Genomic DNA, 23,950 nt, shown 5'->3' on the forward strand with positions numbered 1-23,950 from the left:
TAGTGTGGAACCCTTTTTTTTTTAACTTTAATTCAGTGAGTTTTTACAAAAATTTGGCATTAACCATCTTTATACCACAGTCCTTCCATTTTCACATTCCTTAGGTAATTGGATGAACTAAACATTAGGACTTCTACTTAATAATCACTTTCAATATCAACTGTGATTGGCAAGAAAACACTGGACAAACTGCTGGACATTTTATATATATATATATATATATATATATATATATATATATATATATATATATATATATATATATATATATATATATATATGGGAAGACTCCCTCAGGGAAATTCAGGTTCCAGCACATTGTATAGCAGCACACAGGGTAAGAAGCAGACAGAATATAAAAAGTGAAAGTAAAAAAAAAAACCAGTTTGCAAATATCAATATAAGTATACATCTACAACCCCTGGCAAAAATTATGGAATCACCGGCCTCGGAGGATGTTCATTCAGTTGTTTAATTTTGTAGAAAAAAAGCAGATCACAGACATGACACAAAACTAAAGTCATTTCAAATGGCAACTTTCTGGCTTTAAGAAACACTATAAGAAATCAAGAAAAAAAATTGTGGCAGTCAGTAACGGTTACTTTTTTAGACCAAGCAGAGGAAAAAAATATGGAATCACTCAATTCTGAGGAATAAATTATGGAATCACCCTGTAAATTTTCATCCCCAAAACTTAACACCTGCATCAAATCACATCTGCTCGTTAGTCTGCATCTAAAAAGGAGTGATCACACCTTGGAGAGCTGTTGCACCAAGTGGACTGACATGAATCATGGCTCCAACACGAAAGATGTCAACTGAAACAAAGGAGAGGATTATCAAACTCAAGGAAGCAAGGTGATGATGCTGGAACTTTTGTTTGGTGCCGTTCCAATGAGATTTATAAAGATGACTGCCTGAAGAGAACATGTAAATTTCCACAGTCATTGATGATATGGGGCTGCATGTCAGGTAAAGGCACTGGGGAGATGGCTGTCATTACATCATCAATAAATGCACAAGTTTACGTTGATATTTTGGACACTTTTCTTATCCCATCAATTGAAAGGATGTTTGGGGATGATGAAATCATTTTTCAAGATGATAATGCATCTTGCCATAGAGCAAAAACTGTGAAAACATTCCTTGCAAAAAGACACATAAGGTCAATGTCATGGCCTGCAAATAGTCCGGATCTTAATCCAATTGAAAATCTTTGGTGGAAGTTGAAGAAAATGGTCCATGACAAGGCTCCAACCTGCAAAGCTGATCTGGCAACAGCAATCAGAGAAAGTTGGAGCCAGATTGATGAAGAGTACTGTTTGTCACTCATTAAGTCCATGCCTCAGAGACTGCAAGCTGTTATAAAAGCCAGAGGTGGTGCAACAAAATACTAGTGATGTGTTGGAGCGTTCTTTTGTTTTTCATGATTCCATAATTTTTTCCTCAGAATTGAGTGATTCCATATTTTTTTTCCCTCGGCTTGGTCTAAAAACGTAACCGTTACTGACTGCCACAATTTTTTTTTCCTGATTTCTTATAGTGTTTCTTAAAGCCAGAAAGTTGCCATTTGAAATGACTAGTTTTGTGTCATGTGTTGGGAAAGTGTGGTGACACGGACCCACAACAGGGGGCGTAAATGAACGGACAATGGAAGGAGTCAAATTATAACACTTTACTGTTGTGAATGTCACAACCAAACACAGCAGATTCAGAATGTGCAACAGTCAATTAATAAAGGTGTCGTGTGGGCAGGCTCGACGATAGGAGACGCCCGTCTGGAAACGAACCGGAACCACACGATTTCCACCGCCACCTGAACCCGAGGAATACTGGAGCCGCCAAGTCCCGGAGTCCCCAGGTGGCCACCTTCCCGGCGTGTCAGATCTGGTACTGCTGGCAGAAAGCAAAAGACAGTCAAAGGGTGGGTGTGTGAACACCCAGTAACAATGGTGGGAATGCCACCTCCACCTCTCACTAAACACGTTGCAGCGATCTCAGATGAAAAGGAGCGCCGTCTTGCACAGCCTCCGCAAAAACGACCGGTTCTCCTGCAAACACTCACAATAACAGATTTATAAATCACAAAAGGCTGAGAGTATTACCTCCAGATGAAGATGATATCTCGGCAGTTTGGTGGAGGTGTCTTCCTGCTTTTATACCAGATGTGATGATTAGTGACAGCTGTCACGGATGATGGGTGACAGCTGTCACCACGGCTTGTTCCTGAGGCGGCAGCGCCCTCTCGTGCCTGAAGCCCGCACTTCAGGCAGGGCGCCTTCTGGTGGTGGGCCAGCAGTACCTCCTCTTCAGCGGCCCACACAACAGGACCCCCCCCTCAACGGGCGCCTCCTGGCGCCCGACCAGGCTTGTCCGGGTGCCGACGATAGAAATCGGCCAGGAGGGCCGGGTCCAGGATGAAGCTCCTCTTCACCCAGGAGCGTTCTTCGGGTCCATACCCCTCCCAGTCCACCAAATACTGGAAACCCCGGCCCATTCGACGGACGTCCAAGAGCCGGCGAACTGTCCAAGCCGGCTCCCCGTCGATAATACGGGCAGGAGGCGGCGCTGGACCGGGTGCACAGAGGGGCGAGGTGTGATGCGGTTTTATCCTGGAGACATGAAAGACCGGATGGATCCGCAGTGAGGCCGGGAGTTGGAGCCTCACTGCGGTAGGACTGAGGACCTTGAGGATGGGGAAGGGTCCAATGAATCGGTCTTTCAACTTGGGGGACTCGACCTGGAGTGGAATGTCCTTGGTGGAAAGCCACACCTCCTGCCTGGGCTGGTATGTGGGGGCCGGGACCGTCGACGGTCTGCATGGGCTTTAGCCCTCGTCCGGGCCCTCCACAAGGCCGAACGGGCGGTGCGCCACACCCGACGGCATCTCCGCAGGTGGGCCTGGACTGAGGGCACACCGACCTCTCCCTCCACCAAAGGAAACAAAGGGGGTTGGTACCCCAGACACACCTCGAACGGGGAGAGGCCGGTGGCAGAGGACACCTGGCTGTTATGAGCGTACTCGATCCAGGCCAGATGTTCACTCCAAGCCGTCGGGTGTGCGGAGGTCGTGCACCTGAGGGCCTGCTCCAACTCCTGGTTGGCCCGTTCGACCTGTCCGTTAGTCTGCGGGTGATACCCAGACGAGAGGCTTACAGTGGCCCCCAGTTCCCGGCAGAAACTTCTCCACACCTGCGAGGAGAACTGGGGACCGCGATCCGAAACGATGTCTGTTGGTATCCCATGCAGCCGGACAACATGGTGGACGAGGAGATCCGCCGTCTCCTGGGCCGACGGGAGCTTCGGGAGGGCCACGAAGTGGGCCGCCTTGGAGAAACAGTCCACTATCATGAGTATGGTGGTGTGTCCCCGGGACGGCGGGAGGCCCGTGACAAAATCCAGACCGATGTGGGACCAGGGGCGGTGAGGCACAGGAAGTGGCTGTAGAAGTCCCTGTGCCTTCTGGTGGTCAGCCTTGCCCCTGACGCAGGTGGTGCAGGCCTGGATGTAAGCCCGGACATCAGTCTCCAGGGACGCCCACCAGAAGCGCTGCCGGACTACTGCCACGGTCCTACGCACCCCTGGGTGGCAGGAAAGCTTGGACCCGTGACAGAAGTCCAGAACGGCAGCTCTGGCTTCTGGTGGGACGTATAGTCTGTTCTTCGGCCCTGTTCCGGGATCCGGGCTCCGTACCAGGGCCTCCCGGACGGTCTTCTCCACGTCCCAGGTCAGAGCAGCCACGATAGTGGACTCCGGGAGAATGGGTTCCGGTGGATCCGACAGCTCGGTCTTGACTTCCTGTTCATGCACCCGGGACAGGGCATCCGATCTTTGGTTTTTGGTCCCGGGGCGGTAGGTGATCCGGAAGTCAAAACGGCCGAAAAACAGTGACCAGCGGGCTTGCCTGGGGTTCAGTTGCTTGGCGGTCCTGATATACTCCAGGTTCCGGTGGTCAGTGAAAACCATGAAAGGCACTGACGCTCCCTCCAGCAGGTGTCTCCACTCCTCAAGAGCCTCTTTCACCGCAAGGAGCTCTCGATTGCCCACATCATAGTTCCGCTCTGCTGGGGTCAACCTGCGGGAAAAATAGGCACACGGGTGAAGCCCCTTATCGGTTTCTCCGCTCTGGGATAGCACGGCTCCTATCCCTGAGTCAGAGGCGTCCACTTCAACCACAAACTGGCGACCAGGATCGGGCTGCACCAAGACCGGTGCAGTCGAGAACCGGCGTTTCAACTCCCTAAACGCGGCTTCGCACCGATCCGACCAGGTGAAGGGAACTTTTGGTGAGGTCAGGGCCGTCAGGGGGCTAACTACCTGACTATACCCCTTAATGAACCTCCTGCAGAAATTTGCGAAGCCGAGGAACTGTTGCAACTTCCTACGGCTTGTAGGTTGGGGCCAGTCTCTCACCGCAGCGACCTTGGCCGGATCCGGGGCGACGGAGTTGGAGGAGATGATAAACCCCAGGAAGGACAAAGAAGTGCGGTGAAACTCACACTTCTCGCCCTTCACAAACAACCGGTTCTCCAACAACCGCTGCAGGACCTGACGTACATGCCGTACATGGGTCTTAGGGTCCGGAGAAAAGATGAGTATATCATCCAGATATACGAAGACGAATCGGTGCAGGAAGTCCCGCAAGACGTCATTAACCAAAGCTTGGAACGTCGCGGGGGCATTAGTGAGGCCGAACGGCATGACCAGGTACTCAAAATGACCTAACGGGGTGTTAAATGCCGTCTTCCATTCGTCTCCCTTCCGGATCCGAACTAGGTGGTATGCGTTCCTAAGATCCAACTTTGTGAAGATTTTGGCTCCATGCAGGGGGGTGAACACTGAATCCAACAAAGGCAACAGGTATCGGTTGCGAACCGTGATCTCGTTCAGCCCCCGATAATCAATGCATGGACGAAGACCGCCATCTTTTTTTCCCACAAAAAAGAAACCTGCTCCCATCGGAGAGGTGGAGTTATGGATCAGTCCGGCAGCTAAGGAGTCCCGGATGTAGGTCTCCATTGATTCGCGCTCAGGTCGGGAGAGGTTGTACAGCCTGCTGGACGGGAACTCCACACCTGGCAACAAATCGATGGCACAATCATATGGACGGTGCGGGGGAAGAGTGAGTGCCCGATCCTTGCGAAAAACGTCAGCAAGATTGTGGTACTCAACCGGCACCGCCGACAGATTGGGGGGAACTTGGACCTGCTCCTTAGCCTGGGAACCGGGAGGAACCGAGGATCCCAAACACATCCGATGGCAGGTTTCGCTCCACTGTACCACCACCCCGGATGGCCAATCAATCCGGGGATTGTGTTTCATCATCCAGGGGAACCCCAGAATCACACGGGAGGTAGAAGGAGTCACAAAAAACTCAATCTCCTCCCTATGATTCCCTGACACTACCAGAGTTACTGGTGGTGTCTTGTGTGTGATTAAAGGGAGTAGGGTGCCATCTAGTGCTCGCACCTGCAATGGTGTAGGTAGCGCCACCAGAGGGAGCCCTACCTCCCTGGCCCATCTGCTGTCTAACAGATTCCCTTCTGACCCTGTGTCTACCAGTGCTGGAACCTGAAGGGTTAAATCCCCACTAAGGATTGTAACTGGGAGTCGTGCGGCAATATGTGTGTGTCCCACGTGAATTTTTTGGCCCACCCTAAGCCCAGTCTCTAGGGGCGGGCGTTGGTGTTTAACCGTTCGGGGCAATCGCTCAATTGATGCTCCATTGAGCCACAAACAAAACACGCCCCGCGTGGAAACCTCCTCTGTCTATTAGGTGGTCTAAATGTGGCCCTGCTCGTGTCCATAGCTTCGTCAGCAGGGGGAGCTGTCGCCCCACGGGACGTAGAGGCCAGGGAGCGTGGGAAGGGCGGACCTTTCTCGGACCTTTCTTTTCCGCGCCCGGCCACGTCCTTCGTCTCGTTCCCAACGGCGTTCCTCCAACCGATTGTCTAACCATATAACGAGATCAATAAGCCCATCTAATTCCCGCGGTTCATCCTTGGCCACTAGGTGCTCCTTTAGGACTGACGACAGTCCGTTTACAAAGGCGGCGCGTCCCTGTCTCATCGACAGCAGCACGATTGAAGCGGTCTCTCCCCTGTTAGGGTGATCAAACACAGTTCTGAACTCCCTCACAAACCCAGTGTATGTGTGAAGGAGCCGTGAATTTTGCTCCCAAAGCGCCGTAGCCCACGCGTGTGCCTCTCCCCGAAGCAGAGTGATCACATAAGCTATTTTGCTTGCGTCTGACGCGTACATGACGGGACGTTGTGTGAAGACGAGCGAACACTGCATAAGAAAGTCCGCGCACGTCTCCACACAACCTCCGTACGGCTCAGGAGGGCTTATGTATGCTTCAGGGGATGGTGGGAGGGGTTGTTGAACCACCACTGGAACATTAATATCTAGCACAGGATCGACAGGAGGAGGAGCTGCAGCAGCGCCCTGAGCGCTCGCCGCCACTTGCGCGGAGAGAGCCTCCACCCTGTGGTTCAGGAGGATGTTTTGCTCGGCTATTTGATCCATTCGAGCCGTAAAGGCGGTGAGAATATGCTGTAGCTCACCAATCACGCCTCCTGCAGATGCCTGCACTCCCTGCTCTCCCATTGGTTGTTCAACAGCCTGGTGACGCCCCTCGGAGTCCATGACGCTGGCCGAGATATCCTGTTGGGAAAGTGTAGTGACACGGACCCACAACAGGGGGCGTAAATGAACGGACAATGGAAGGAGTCAAATTATAACACTTTACTGTTGTGAATGTCACAACCAAACACAGCAGATTCAGAATGTGCAACAGTCAATTAATAAAGGTGTCGTGTGGGCAGGCTCGACGATAGGAGACGCCCGTCTGGAAACGAACCGGAACCACACGATTTCCACCGCCACCTGAACCCGAGGAATACTGGAGCCGCCAAGTCCCGGAGTCCCCAGGTGGCCACCTTCCCGGTGTGTCAGATCTGGTACTGCTGGCAGAAAGCAAAAGACAGTCAAAGGGTGGGTGTGTGAACACCCAGTAACAATGGTGGGAATGCCACCTCCACCTCTCACTAAACACGTTGTAGCGGTCTCAGATGAAAAGGAGCGCCGTCTTGCACAGCCTCCGCAAAAACGACCGGTTCTCCTGCAAACACTCACAATAACAGATTTATAAATCACAAAAGGCTGAAAGTATTACCTCCAGATGAAGATGATATCTCGGCAGTTTGGTGGAGGTGTCTTCCTGCTTTTATACCAGATGTGATGATTAGTGACAGCTGTCACGGATGATGGGTGACAGCTGTCACCACGGCTTGTTCCTGAGGCGGCAGCGCCCTCTCGTGCCTGAAGCCCGCACTTCAGGCAGGGCGCCTTCTGGTGGTGGGCCAGCAGTACCTCCTCTTCAGCGGCCCACACAACATCATGTCTGTGATCTGCTTTTTTTCTACAAAATTAAACAACTGAATGAACATCCTCCGAGGCTGGTGATTCCATAATTTTTGCCAGGGGTTGTATAAATACCAGACATACTGTTTGCTACTGATTTACTGCCTACTACTATTCCTCTCCTTCCCATCCCCTGTCTTCCTGTTACTCCTCCTCCCCCTGAGTGAGGAGTTGTACAGTCTGATGGCCTTTGGTCCTGCACTTGTCAAGGAACAGTCTGTGGCTGAAGAGGCTCCTTTGGCTGCTGATGACAGTCTGCAGAGGGTGACTGGCATCATCCATAACATCCGGCAGTTTGTCCAGTGTTTTCTTCCCGATCACGGTTGATATTAAAAGTGATTATTAAAAAAGTCCTAATGTTTAGTTCATCCAATTACCTATGGAATGTGAAAATGGAAGGACTGTGGTATAAAGATGGTTAATGCCAAATTTTTGTAAAAACTCATTGTAACAGATGTAAACAAATGATAACTATTATACTTTTTTAGATACATAATATATATTCACATCATATTATTTATTAAATAGTATAATATTTTAATAGTCACTTTTACAGCCAGTTTTGTTTAGACAAGACAGGGGATACATGAACATTTCCATGTCTGTCATTAAGAAATACAAACAGTATGGTACTGTAGGGTAAATCTGACTGGAGTAGTCAGTTCTAAAAAAGTGAGTGTCTGTGCAAGAAAAAGACAAGTGAGGGAAGCCACCAAGACATTTGGACAACTCTGAATAAGTTACATGCTTCTGTGGCTGTGACTGGAGGAGGTGTGCATAGTACATCTTTTGCCTGTGGCATTTCAAGCAAGAGAGCCTTGTTACACAGAGAAGGAGTTTCTTGAAAGGATGATGGGACATTTTGTCAGAAGACCCATAAGATGACTCAAACTTAGATTTGATTTGTTTTCTTACATGGCAAATGTTTCACAGTGCACACTTTCATCAATTACAGCCACAGAATCCTAGAACTTCTTCAGAGTTGTCCAACTGTCTTGGTGGCTTCCCTCACTCATTGCCTTCTTGTGAGGCCGCTCAGTTTTAGAGAACTACCCACTCCAGACAGATTTTTTCTTGAAGTAAAAACTATGTATATGTTGATTGATAAGTCACACATACAGAGTAAACAACAATCATAATTGTACTGTCAGGTCCATAAGTATTTGGGCAGTGACACAACTGTTTAGTTTTTTTTTTTTTGCCTCTGCACACCACCACAATCAAGATGAATTGAGACCATCAAAGCATCACATTAACCATTTAGGAATTACAGCCAGTTTTATACACAGTCTGTCCATTTTCAGAGGTCATAAATAGTTAGAAAACAGAATGCAATAATCAGCATTAGCTAACGCTTAATTAAGCCTTAAATAATGAGTTTAATAATCAACAGTAACAGTTAATTAATAATGCTCAGTATCTTTATAAATTATTAAGTACTGTATAAATTAATACCTTAGTTAGCATGAATACCTTTAAATATAAGAATCTGCCAAATGTCAAATCTGCATTAACTAACGGATAATTAAGCCTTAAATAATGTGTTCAATAATCATTTATTAATGATGCTCAAGTTAGATAAAGCAGTAATAAGCATTTACAAATAGTTAATGAAGTGTTAAGTAACATGTTTAGTAACAATTTATGAATAATGCTCAGTATCTTTATAAAATATTAAATGTATAAATTAATGCCTTAATTAACATGAATCCCTCTTGTGTCATCAAATAATGTGATGTTAACTACAACATAAGAATCTGCCAAATGTCACACTTAATTTGTTAGTATTTCCTTTAAAAAAGTAACTAAATTAATGCAGACATCAGATATTTTATTAAAAAAAAGCTTTACTCATGTCATACTTAGGGGGAAAAACACTCAGTGTTTTCTGACTTTCGGTGTACTGACGTGTCGAGTGTGAAAAAAGGAGACACCATTGTGGTGACTTTGACATTAAAAGGAACGCACAAACAGGCTGAAGAGGAACTGAAATTAATCTACAGCATCATGAAGAAAAGCTTGAATGTGTTTAGTAACAATTTATGAATCATATTGAGTATCTTTATTACTTATTAAATATTGCATAAAGCAATTCTTGGGTTAATATGAGTGACTCTTGTGTAGCTGAGTGATGATCTGCTACATCAGAATCTGCAAAAAAAAACAAAACAAAAAAAAAACACTAATGTTGTGAGTCTTTGTTTAAAAAAAACAAAACATTTCATTGCATATGTGAAATTTCTGCAGGCATCAGATATATAAAATAGCTTTAGTTGTATTATACTTGGTGACAAAATAAAATAAAAAATCCTCGCTGTTTTTTTCATGCCAGTGTTTAGACATGTAGAGAGTGAAAAAGAAATAGGGCACTAGTGACGACTGTGACATTAAAAACACTGAAAAGGAACTGAAATCAGTCTGTACCGTCATAGAGAAAAGATCTAAAAAATAAAAAGCTTTAACCACACATAACTTCATAGAACATTTAAATGGTTATTTAAAGGTGATAGGTTGTTTTGTTTCTTTCTTTCTTCGTGGAAGACACATTATTAACATAGAAAAAATGTTTTCTGAGAAAGAAGACATGAAATTTATGAGAAAGTAGATGGGACATTCAAACCTACAGTGCCTTGAAAAGGTTTTCAGCCACTTGGGATTTTACACATTTTAATTTAGTCATTCTATTTCAAACACAAAAACTAATTCAGGCTGCTCTGTATTAAAAATTATAAAATTACCCTCTTTAAACTAAAACCCAAAGCAAATCTGTACAACTTGATATAAATTAAATAAAATATCAAAGCCAAGATGATAGTTTGCATAAGCAAAGGGCCCCTTTGGTGTTTTATTGGCAATTTTCTTCAGACAAGTCAGGGGATGGATACTTGTACATTTCCAAGTCACTGAATATGTCTTGGACTTAATCTGCATCCGTCTTTAAGAAATACAATACACAAGTCCCCTTCTTGAACAGTCACTTAATTTTTTGAAAACTTTCTACATGTAGCCCTGCGACAGACTGTCATCCTGTCCAGGATGTACTGCGTCTTACGCTCTATGACTGCTGGGATAGGCTCCAGCCCCCCGTGACCCTTAATTGGAGTACGTGGTTAAAGAACTACAACTACAATACAACTCTTATACCCCTCCTCACACATAGCCACAATCACACAGATCCAAAAAATGTCTGATTTCAGTTCCAAAACATTCTGACAGCCATCTACAGAAGTCGGCACAGTTGGTCAAAATTGGCCGGCGGCCCCAAGTGTAATGCACATGTTCAAAACCCTCTGGGCACCGTCGAGATGGGACATCTATCTGACGGTGGCCTATGTACAATCTGAGGACCATCTGACTGGAATTTACATATTCCGATGGTGGCAAAACAAGATCCGAAATGATTTGAGTGCATACGAGGGAACCTCGAGATGCAGCTGGCACGGCAAAGGCTGCAGGTATGACCTGCACGTACCGCCTATAATAATGCCCCCCCCAAACTGAGCGCAAAGGAACTGTTAAAATGTTATCATGTACATTGAATGTGAACAGCGAATATCAAACTGAAAGCACCGTGCACTACTGTGCGCATGCCGCCGCATATCTGAACAGGCTGTTATATCCACACTAGACCTTACAGCACAGATATTTGTCCATTATTTATTGACGTAAATAATGTGAAATATTGTCTCCATCATACAACCCCAATTCCAATGAAGTTGGGATGTTGTGTAAAATGTAAATAAAAACAGAATACAATGACCTGTTCACCTGTGGAATGTTTCCAGACAGGTGTTCTTTGAGCATTCATTAACTTTCTGTTATGTGTCGGACGCAGCTCGGAGAACCGACCAGCGTTTGAAGGACCCAGTATGAAATAAGCAGAGCACGGTACAAAGGCTAACTGAATTTAATACATAACAGTGATACAAAAACAACAAAAGAAAGTGCGGTCTGGCGTGGTGCGCTCCCAGCAGCGCTAACGGTCCGGAGCCAGAAGCTGTTCGGACCCAAGGACCCCGCCGACACCCCCCAGGTGGCCGCAACAAACCGAGTCTGTGAAAGAAGGAACCATTATGTGAGTCCACACTCTACACACAGAGAGAACACTTAAAGGTGTACAAACAGCAAACACTTCCTGGCTTGATTACTAATCAGCTTCCCAACCTGCAGGCATGGAACATCCAGTTCACAAAACTCCACTGCAGTGGAAGCCGATACATGACTAACGTACAGCTCAATATAAAAAGGTGTGAGGGACACCACATTTACTGACTGTATAAATGTTAGTCACAAAATCTAACGTACCTCAGGAAGTGTGCTGACGAGCGTGAGACCTCACCCCCTCCTCTTTCACAGACCGTGCATCAAACCCTGGACGTTCTCTGCATCCACTGATGATGAGATGGCTCCCGAGACGACGATCTCACCCGTCTGGTCACAAGGTCGAGTCTCTGGCAAATACACACTGTATACTCCAGTCTTAAATGCCACCATGTTCCAATCCATATAGATGCACCACAGCTGTGAGTCCTGATGAGCCGCAGGTGATCAGGGTGAGGTCCTGATAACCTCAGCAACACAGCCACTCAGTCCCAAATGCAAGCCACCTGGTAAGGAGAAACAAAGGACAGAAACAAAAAGGCAGCCAGGCCCCCCCCCAGCCATATAACAACTTTCACAGTTTTTTGTTGCCCCCAGCTGTCCCAGCTTTTTTGAAATGTGTTGCAGGCATCCATTTCAAAATGAGCAAATATTTACACAAAAACTAAAACGCCTCTCAGTTTGACCATTATATATCTTGGCTTTGTGGTGTATTCAGTTGAATATAGGTTGAAGAGGATTTGCAAATGATTGTATTATGTGGATTATAATAATAATAATAATGAATTGGATTTCTAGAGCACTTTTCAAGAAACCCAAAGCGCTTTATCAGTTGTATTATTCATTCACTTGCATATTCACATACATCGGTGGCGGTAAGCTGCTAGTGTAGCCACAGATGCCCTGGGGCAAACTGATGGAAGCGTGGCTGCCATTCATGAAGACATTAAAACCACTAAACATTTGACTCATGGTCCCAACATGAAACTTTAGTCACTCATGGTAATAGCAACATGACTTATCTAAACTGGATAAATGAATTGAGCTACAAAAACACAATAAATCAGTAATACTGACAACACTGTTAAAGTAACATAAACCATAATAACAACATTTAAAAAGCTCCAAACCCCAAACTCCCATGTTGCATTGCAGCACGGTATCTATTGTTTATTGGTAAAATTGCTAAAAATATTAGTCCTATCAACTTTCTGTTTTCGCAGTGTTCATCCTTGACCCAAAATACATTAGCATGCCAAATGGCAAATGTCAGCTCTCCCTGGTTTTTGCGTGATTGAAGCCAAACTCACTCACACAGAGGCCACTTGGCTATTATAATATATATTATAATGCTTGGATTTCAGTAGAAACTAAATTTTCTTATTTTTGTGAAATTTGAAAGGGCCTATAGCTTTTGCTTTTATATGCATTGGATGTGTTTTTAACATATCTTTGTTTGCAGTGATCAGGGTAGCTCTCCTAATTTAGGTGTAGCTCTTTGTACAATGACAGTAAAGGCTTTCTATTCTATTCTGGATGAAATTTTCACAGTTGACATGAAAACAGAAGAGGAGCCTTTCTTGTCATTGAACATCCTCAAATACACATACAACCCCAATTCCAATGAAGTTGGGATGCTGTGTAAAATGTAAATAAAAACAGAATACAGTGATTTGCAAATCCTCTTCAACCTATATTCAATTGAATACAACACAAAGACAAACTGATAAACTTTATTGTTTTTGTGCAAATATTTGCTCATTTTGAAATGGATGCCTGCAACACGTTTCAAAAAAGCTGGGACCTTTCCTTCTACAACACTCAATAAGCGTTTTGGGAATTGTGAGTATCATGATTGGGTATTAAAGGAGCATCCCCAAAAGTCTCAGCTATTCACAAGCAAAGATGGGGCGAGAATCACCACTTTGTGAACAACTGCGTGAAACTCTACCATGCAAAGCGAAAGCCATACATCAACAACATCCAGAAACACCACCACCTTCTCTGGGCCTGAGCTCATTTGAAATAGAAAGACGCAAAGTAGAAAAATGTGCTGTGGTCTGATGAGTCCATATTTTCCATATTTTGTCCTCTGGACAAAAGAGGAAAAAGACCATCCAGATTGTTACCAGCGCAAAGTTCAAAAACCAGCATCTGTGATGGTATGGGGGTGTGTTCGTGCCCATGGCATGGATAGCTTACACATCTGTGATGACACCATCAATGCTGAAAGGTACATCCAGGTTTTGGAGGAACACATGCTGCCATCCAAGCAACGTCTTTTTTCAGGGACGTCCCTGCTTATTTCAGCAAGACAATGCAAAACCACATTCTGCACGTGTTACAACAGCATGGCTTCATAGTAAAAGAGTGCAGGTACTAGACTGGCCTGCCTGCAGTCCAGACCTGTTGCCCATTGAAAATGTGTGGTGCATTATGAAGCGCAAAATACAACAACGGAGACCCCGGACTGTTGAACAACTGAAGGTGTACATCAAACAAGAATGGGAAAGAATTCCACTTACAAAGCTTCAACAATTAGTGTCCTCAGTTCCCAAATGCTTATTGAGTGTTGTTAGAAGGAAAGGTGTTGTAACACAGTGGTAAACATACCACTGTCCCAGCTTTTTTGAAACGTGTTGCAGGCATCCATTTCAAAATGAGCAAATATTTGCACAAAAGCAATAAGGTTTATCAGTTTGGACATTGAATATCTTGTCTTTGTGGTATATTCAATTGAATGTAGGTTGAAGAGGATTTGCAAATCATTGTATTCTGTTTTTATTTACATTTTACACAACGTCCCAACTTCATTGGAATTGGGGCTGTACATACAACAAAATGTGTCCTCTGCATTTAACCCATCCTAATTACAGTTAGACACAATCAAACCACTAGGAGCAGTGGGCAGCCACAGTCTGGCTCCACATGTATAGACCCTGTCTTGGTCAGGGGCAGAGCCTAAATAAGCATGTTTTTGATTGTTGGAGGAAATCAGAGTACCTGGAGGAAACCCACACAGATACAGGGAGAACATTCAAACTCCACACAGAAAGGCTGGGAAGCAATCACACAATCTTCTTGCTGAGGCACCTGTGCTAACCACTAATCCACCGTGCCACCATTAGGAAAGCTGCATTAGCATGCACAGCCGAGGCAAATATGATTGACCATTATGAATGATGAATTGTATGGCATGCCATTTGAATTCATTCATCCCCTTTTTTAAGTTATATTTTTTATATCATAACTTCCCAATCTGACATTTCACGCCTGCTGCCATTTGTCTTTCAGATGGTGATTCAAATCAACAGCACAGAGGAGAAGTTGGTGGAAAGCTTACCTTATACTGCTCCTCTAACAAACACAAGGAAATAAAGCTTTTCTACCTGCAGAGAAATTCTGGACAGCACAACGTTGAATTTGTTAATGGATTTTATGAAAACAGGAACATCTCAAACACATGGCCAGGCACCACTCTTGACCGCAACAACACGTCTGTGCACTTTCACAACCTAAAGGTCTCTAACAACGGGAACTATCAGTGCATCATTGTGTACAAAGACGAAGGAAAAAGTGAAGAAACACACCGTGTCTTTGTGACAGGTACGTTCGTGAGGAGTTTTTTGATTTGACTGTTGATGGATGGGGTTTATGTTGATGGGACTTTATTCCTATATCACAATACAGCAAACTATTACAGATTCAAAGCTTCTCATATCAGTATTCTTCCAGCTCCTTTCTGATAATATTCTTTACCTTCAACAAATAAATACATTACCTTTTAAATCATAGGAGATGAGAAGTTTGTAGGTTTATCCTGTTAACAATATTTAAGGTAACAGGTCACACAGTCTCAGGACGATATACTGATGCAGGACCCAAGAGTCAGAACTAAATTGGGCAAAAAGGCTTTTAAAGTTGCTGCCCCGTCCACTTGGAACATTTTGCAGAAGGACTTCAAATTGACACATCTTGTAACTGGGAGAATTTGAAACAATCGTAAAGGACATATAATTAAGATTTAAGAATTGGATTGTGTAATTGCGTTTTGTAACTATGTGCTGCAGTTCTGTTTTTTGAATGTGTGTTCTTGTGTTTGATGTAAGTATTTTGCTTTTGTGCTGCCGTCTTGGCCAGGTCACTCTTGAAAAAGAGGTTTTAATCTCAATGAGTTTTTTTACCTGGTTAAATAAAGGTATATATATATCAAGGTTGGGTAGGATTACTTTGAAAGAATACTGTTGGGAAAGTGTAGGTACACGGACCCACAACAGGGGGCGCAAATGAACGGACAATGGAGTAGGTCAAATAACAACACTTTACTGTTGTGAATGTGCACAACAAACACAACAGGTTACAATAATAGACAAGAGTCAATTCACAAAGGTGTCGTGTGGGCAGGCTCGAAGATAGGAGACGCCTGTCCAAAGCAGAACCGGAACCACACGATTTCCTCCGCCACCAGACCCCAGGAATACTGGAGCCGCCAAGTCCCGAACTCCCAGGTGGCCACTGCCTCCGCGTGTCAGACCTGGTACTGCTGGCGAGGAACAAAAAGCAATTAAATGAGGGCGCGTTTGCACCCAGGAATCCGTACGGCAGGAAAGCTACCACCACCTCTCGTTGGAAAAGTAGTCCACAATACAACGCACAAAGTTACAAAAGAATACTGTCAAACAGTCAGCTGAGGTACGTTACCTTCCAGGTAGAACGATATCTCGGCAAAGAGGTGGAGATGACGTCTTGCTGATATACCGATGCTGATCCAATGAGTGGTGACAGCTGTCATAGGTGATGAGTGTCAGCTGTCACCCCGGCTGCTCCTGTGAGGCGGCAGCGCCCTCTGGTGCCTGAAGCCCGCACTCCAGGCAGGGTGCCCTCTGGTGGTGGTGGGCCAGCAGTACCTCCTCTTCAGCGGCCCACACAACAAATACATGTGGATTACATGTATGTATGTACATACATTTGGATTACTTGTAATCTGATTACTTTTGGATTACATTTCAAAGTAATCCTACCATTTATATATATATATATATATATATATATATATATATATATATATATATATATATATATCACACACTGTTACTCATATCATTATAAATATGAGCTATTTAGCTGATTTTCATGATTTTTTAAATGTTTCAGTTGGACCAAATGTGCCTAAAACATTTACACAGTACTTATTCAAGGTTTATTCACATAAACATCAACAACTTAAAGTTTAGGTGACACATAATGCGTAATGTTTTCATGAATATTTAAGACTAAAATTAAACAATAGTTTGAAATTTATCCTTTCCTGGTGCACAATTCTTGAAGAGATAAATATTTGGATTTTGAACTGCGCTCCACTAAAAAACCAGGACCTTCCCGGTGTGCCGACATCAGAGAAGAAGGAGGAGGAAGTTGTCATCTCAGGAACCATTATCTTAATTTCCCTTAATTTATGGATTAATTTATGGATTTTTACAGACTATTGGCGTCCCTGTGGTTCGAGTCGGAGCTGCACCATGTTTTCGGTGTCAGAACGCAGAATGGCAGGTAGAACACTTATATTGACGAGCGTGCACTTGCATGCAGTCCCTGGCTGCTCCACTCCACACTGAGACAAAACTGAGTATTTTCAGATTATTTTATTGTTTTCTGGAACATGGGATAACGTCATCGTGCGCAGACTGAGATGTTATGAGCACATGAGGCGCTGCGAGTCTTTTTCTTGCAGCGCAAAGCGGCTCGTTAACAACACAGACTGGATTGATCAGCCTCAATAACTGATTACAGCTGGCGCTGGAACCTGGCATCAAAGTCCTGTGTGACAAATGGAGTTTTCTTCAACCAGTCTGCAGGGCTACATGTCGACACACACATACGGTCAATTTGAAGTTTCCAATTCATCTAACCTGCCTCTGTTTGGAAGTGGGAGGAAGCCAGAGATCTTGGAGAATACCCATGCAGTTATATCATGTGCACTGAACTCATCCCATATGACTTAGTCAGTCAAATCATTTATCAAGAGCACAGCAAGTAGCACATAGGCCTAGACTGTAGGTCAGGATCAGGCAAGATGACACCCCATGCCACGCCCCCTTTTGAAAAGTCTGGTTATGGGCCTGTGCTGTAACGTTTTTACAGTAATAAACTGTTGTATGTTACAGTGAGCACACTGTACATTTTAGAGTAACACTATAATGCTGTCAACTGTAGCTGCCAGTAGTTTACTGTAAATTAAGAAAGGAACTTTTGTGCAGTGTTCCCATGTCTCGGCCCTCCCACTGTTTTCCAAAGCTGACCTTTAAATTTCTTGTTAATTCTTCAGTCATACGCCTGACACCCTCTTCCTGTTGTTCAATCTAGCTTTCATTCTGTACGTACTTCTGCAGGCATTTCTCCATTCTTTACTGAGTCACTGTTTTATCATAGTACAGAAACAGCATTAGTGAAGGTTACGAATGATCTTCTTATGGCCTCAGACAGTGGACTCATCTCTGTGCTTGTTCTGTTAGACCTCAGTGCTGCTTTTGATACTGTTGACCATAAAATTTTATTACAGAGATTAGAGCATGCCATAGGTATTAAAGGCACTGCGCTGCGGTGGTTTGAATCATATTTATCTAATAGATTACAATTTGTTCATGTAAATGGGGAATCTTCTTCACAGACTAAGGTTAATTATGGAGTTCCACAAGGTTCTGTGCTAGGAACAATTTTATTCACTTTATACATGTTTCCCTTAGGCAGTATTATTAGACAGCATTGCTTAAATTTTCATTGTTACGCAGATGATACCCAGCTTTATCTATCCATGAAGCCAGAGGACACACACCAATTAGCTAAACTGCAGGATTGTCTTACAGACATAAAGACATGGATGACCTCTAATTTCCTGCTTTTAAACTCAGATAAAACTGAAGTTATTGTACTTGGCCCCACAAATCTTAGAAACATGGTGTCTAACCAGATCCTTACTCTGGATGGCATTACCCTGACCTCTAGTAATACTGTGAGAAATCTTGGAGTCATTTTTGATCAGGATATGTCCTTCAATGCACATATTAAACAAATATGTAGGACTGCTTTTTTGCATTTGCGCAATATCTCTAAAATTAGAAAGGTCTTGTCTCAGAGTGATGCTGAAAAACTAATTCATGCATTTATTTCCTCTAGGCTGGACTATTGTAATTCATTATTATCAGGTTGTCCTAGAAGTTCCCTGAAAAGCCTTCAGTTAATTCAAAATGCTGCAGCTAGAGTACTGACAGGGACTAGAAGGAGAGAGCATATTTCACCCATATTGGCCTTTCTTCATTGCCTTCCTGTTAATTCTAGAATAGAATTTAAAATTCTTCTTCTTACAAGGTTTTGAATAATCAGGTCCCATCTTATCTTAGGGACCTCATAGTACCATATCACCCCAATAGATCGCTTCGCTCTCAGACTGCAGGCTTACTTGTAGTTCCTAGGGTTTGTAAGAGTAGAATGGGAGGCAGAGCCTTCAGCTTTCAGGCTCCTCTCCTGTGGAACAAGCTCCCAATTCAGATCAGGGAGACAGACACCCTCTCTACTTTTAAGATTAGGCTTAAAACGTTCCTTTTTGCTAAAGCTTATAGTTAGGGCTGGATCAGGTGACCCTGAACCATCCCTTAGTTATGCTGCTATAGACTTAGACTGCTGGGGAGTTCCCATGATGCACTGAGTGTTTCTTTCTCTTTCTCTGCATTTAATCATTAGTGATTGATCTCTGCTCCCCTCCACAGCATGTCTTTTTCCTGGTTCTCTCCATCAGCCCCAACCAGTCCCAGCAGAAGACTGCCCCTCCCTGAGCCTGGTTCTGCTGGAGGTTTCTTCCTGGTAAAAGGGAGTTTTTCCTTCCCACTGTCGCCAAGTGCTTGCTCACAGGGGGTCGTTTTGACCGTTGGGATTTTTCCGTAATTATTGTATGGCCTTGCCTTACAATATAAAGTGCCTTGGGGCAACTGTTTGTTGTGATTTGGTGCTATATAAATAAAATTGATTTTATTTTATTTGATTTTAGGTGTTTAAAGTTATTCACTCATTTCAATACTTCTCCCTGAAAGTTAACTTCTACATTGTGATTTTCAGCAAACCGCAAATGTTCTAAAAATATTCCAATTAATCGCCGATCCCCTGCCTTTCAACAACCTTCATCATTTTTGTTGATTTCTCAATACTTCCTCCTTTCTGGTGCCACATCACACGTCAGATCAGCTTAGGTCTAAAAGTGCTGCACATTGCCAAATTCACCGCACAACAGAAATGCCACAGGTGTAGATTTGCAACCACCATAGATGACAACTGGTTCATATCCAGAAAGCCATGTACCAGCTACAGTTTGCTGATACAGTTGCACCTTGGTCTTTTCAGGTTGCTGGGGTCCTTAACACTGAGACACCTGCCACATGCCTATAGAAGCAGAGGTCTCCTGAAGTAACCACTCATTTGACACAATGTCTAGAACCCAAGGATTCTCAGATTAGACAGGAATCACCAGGTGCCTCACGTATAAAGACGTGTGGACTTTCTACTGAAAGTTGGCGTACGCCAAAACCCTGAATCTGACGTAAGCACAAATATATTCAGATGTATGAAAGTGTGCGTAGGCATGAATTCACGCACGTTCCATTTGTACATCCCATTGAACGTGGAATTGAGCGTGGAACCAAACTCCTCCCTGGCCACGCCCTATTTAAATATGCAGTTTTATGTAAATAGGCCCTTTGAACAGGGATTCCCCACGATGTCACATCAGACAACATGAATACAGAAAAGAAATCATACTACAGATGACTGGAAATTCTGTGGAGACGCAGGGAGAGTTTATTCGATACGCTGTTAAACGGATTAATCATGAAACTGGAAAAATGTTCATGGGAGCTGCTGAGCGTGAGTGTGTGAGGCCGACACACAGAACAGCGCACACACACTGATGTTAAAAAGGTGAGGCGCGCATCCGCTGACAATGTGACATTCCCAATTTACACATGCGTTTATTGACAAAATACTGAACACAGGAAGCCTGTTAAGTAGCTCTGCAGCATCATCAATCAAAAATAAAAAAGACATTAATACTAATAATAATAATAAAGCCATGTACCTTATCCTGTAAAACAATATTTAAGGTACATTTAAGGCGCATTAAAACATATCTGAATGCACACATGCCCAAATGTGTCCACGCTGGTTTTCATTTGGAACAATTACACAAATAAATAAACTATTTTAACACAAGCAGCCCCCCCCCATGCCTCGCCGTGCCAGCTGCCTGATGCACATGTGTGCACCACATATGATTTGAACACTGATGGAATGAAAATGTTTCCTATTAACAGAAACAAACTCATCATGTGATGGCGCCTTTATAACAAAATGTGTGCAGTTAATAGCTCCGATTACATTCGTGAAACTGGCTCTTGCTGCAAAATGTGCTGTAAAGTTGTAATGTACCTGATGACATTTGGATGATTGTGGCTCGGCGCAAGGTTGACTGGCACACGCCTGACTAATCAGCTAGCTCATGCTGGAATACCCCTGATGCCAGGATGCCCAGCGTGGTCAGCACCTGTGTGTGCACCGACAACCCCGGCTCCTTGCCATATTGCGCTCTGGGCCAAGCGCATTTCTGTGCGCAACTCCAGTAACAGTGGCCTCGGTAATCTAAATCAGTTTCAGAGCCAATTATCCTCATTTTGTAGTAAATCTTCGTGTTCCCTGAATACACGCTCACATCGGATTGCACCATTTGCAAGTTTCTCTACCAATGCCATTGTTAGTGCCATTTTACATATCACTTTGCGCATGCTTTTATAACCATCCATATAATTGCAAACACATTAGGTGTGTTAAATGTTCATCAGCGTGTCTCTGATGTGCACATCACACTGATGACTTCTTGTTTTTACACTTTTAACTTGTTCCCTGCGTCACCTGTACTTGTTGGAGATGGCACAATAGCTGTAGAAACGTACGTACGCCAGCCAGGATTTTTGCGTGATGCACCGCACATTTCCACGCTCAAGTCACTTTTGATACCTCTGCGCGTGGCCGTGGAGATGTGTGTATGTCAGGTTTTTGTGCTTTGGCTGAGTTATGTCAATGTAAAGTGCCAACTTTCTAATCCTACATGACTTATTCTCCAGAACATCTTTGTTGTGGCAATCCCTCGTGGATATCTATATCCAGTTGTTGATCTCGAGAAGGCTGTTCCTGGGTTTGTTTAATGTGGGAACTGCATGGTAAATGGACTGCATTTATATAGCGCTTTTCCATCTGCATCAGACGCTCAAAGCGCTTTACAATATTGTCTCACATTCATCCCAGTATCAGGTGCTGGCATACAAGGTGCTCACTACACACCGGGAGCAACTAGGGGATTAAGGACTTTGCTCAAGGTGCCCTTAGTGATTTTCCAGTCAGGCTGGGATTTGAACTGAGGATCCTCTGGTCTCAAGCCCAACACTTAACCACTAGACCATCACCTCCCCCTATTGTTTGTTGCATGCCAACAAACACACGATTCTTGGCAGATCCTTAGCCTGGTCTGATGGCTGGGGAATCCCGGACAATCCTTCATCCTCCTTCACAGCCACTGGGTTAGCAGCCATCACCTCCTCTGCCTGATCCGTCGTTGTGGACTTCTTGTTTCACCAGAGCCCCCTTTGCCATCTCGTGTTCAGAGTTCCTGTTAGTGGCCATGGGGCACATGAGGTCCCCACCATATTTCACACCAATAGGCAACCCTCACCTTGATCTATTATCAAGGTGTCACAACGCAGATGAAGGGTTGGATTTTGACTCCCACTCCAGAAAATACGATGTTTGCAGAGTTGAAATGCAGTTGACGGTTGACTTCTTTATCATGAAAGCTGACAACTGATGCTGGATCCTACTGAAATGACCCTTGCAGGTACACAGAGAGTGGTGTAATACTCCCATAGTTGTTGTAATCATGGCAATCACACTTTCTTTTCCAGAGAGGGACAACAAGTCCTTTCTTCAGCTGCTGTTAACTCTAAGAGAGCATCATCTCACAATGTCATCTCAAACAACATAAAATGTTACAGGTTAGGCTTGTCAAGCGATAATGGAAGTGTCTAAAGAAAACTTCAATAGAAGACAATCATCTTGTTGAGTCAAGAAGGGCAAATGCATCAGAGGGTTTATTTGTGTCAACATAATCAGACATTATTTTGTTTTTGTGAAGTTATATTGGGATCTACCATGGCTCACTCATTCAATCTGGACTCTCTCATGTCTAGCGCCCTACAGCAAACCCACAGTCTCAGTGAATTGTTCTGATGAAAGCCACTCCTACATCTGCATGGTGACATGCTCCTCACATGGCGGCTACCCGGCCACCAAGGTGACATGGAACATCTCTGTGCCTGTGAATCATAGTGGCGAGGCGTGGAAAGTGTTTAGCAGCAGCGAAGTAAGCGATCCAAACTCCAAGTTGGTCAACAGCTCCAGCACAGCGCACTTCAACTGCTCCAACAGAGTGCCACAGTCCTTCGGGTGCTCTGTAGGGATCGTCATCTCGGACACATTCACAGTGTGTGAGACTGCATTTTAAATTACAAAGACTAAATGTGCTCTTTTCAAAGGTATGTTATGGGCAAGGTTGGGTAGGATTACTTTGAAAGAATACATGTGGATTACATGTATGTATGTACATACATTTGGATTACTTGTAATCTGATTACTTTTGGATTACATTTCAAAGTAATCCTACCAACCTTGGTTCTGGGTTATCAATCAGTGATGAAATTTTAGGAATCTTAAAAGCCAGTGGAAACTTTTGGGCCCACATCCGCTTATGTGTAATTTGCTTACTCTGAAACCTTTCTTGTCAACTCTGCAGATTGAAACCACAGAGTTTCAGCTTGTTTTTGCTTAATGTTCATATCAGTTGATGTACTGAAAGTAGTTTAATTCAAATAAAACATTTCACTTTACCCATTTTTTGACCACATCTCAGTCCAGTTAAGACTAAACCTTCTAATTATTGAGGAAAAAAAAAAAACCCAGATTCATGTAAAGACTGTACACACTTTATGATTATGATACATAGCTCCCTCCCCAACAAACATTTTTTTAATTGACCCACTAGGGCAAGTACACAACCATGAAATATATCACACATATTTGAACTCATGTGTCTGTTATTGCATTGGTGATTCTTTTAATTAATTTCATTTTTTTTAAAACAAGAGCAATCACAGATTTCTGACGTCCACCAATCCAGATTCGGATCACCTCCAAAAATTTAATGGAGTCTTCCGTGCCCTAATATCTATCTGTGGTGCAATTTTGGTCAGAATCCATGAAGTAGTTTAGACATAATTCTTCAAAGTGTATATAAAGTGAAATCTTGATCCAGAATACAGATCTGGATCACCTC

The 23,950-nt window shown here is 44.0% G+C and overlaps 1 protein-coding gene across 1 annotated transcript in view; it reads left to right on the forward strand.

Moving 5' to 3' along the window:
- The window catches only part of LOC117508090 (CD276 antigen-like), a 56,586-nt gene that overhangs the window by 22,045 nt on the left and 10,591 nt on the right, over positions 1 to 23,950 (forward strand). Inside the window, exons 4-5 of the mRNA XM_034167744.1 lie at positions 14,821 to 15,132; positions 22,809 to 23,105. Of these exons, the coding sequence (XP_034023635.1) occupies positions 14,821 to 15,132; positions 22,809 to 23,105 (609 nt within the window). The remainder of the gene's footprint in view (positions 1 to 14,820; positions 15,133 to 22,808; positions 23,106 to 23,950) is intronic.

This window comes from Thalassophryne amazonica, chromosome 4 (assembly GCF_902500255.1).
Source record: "Thalassophryne amazonica chromosome 4, fThaAma1.1, whole genome shotgun sequence".
Lineage (NCBI taxonomy): Eukaryota > Metazoa > Chordata > Actinopteri > Batrachoidiformes > Batrachoididae > Thalassophryne > Thalassophryne amazonica.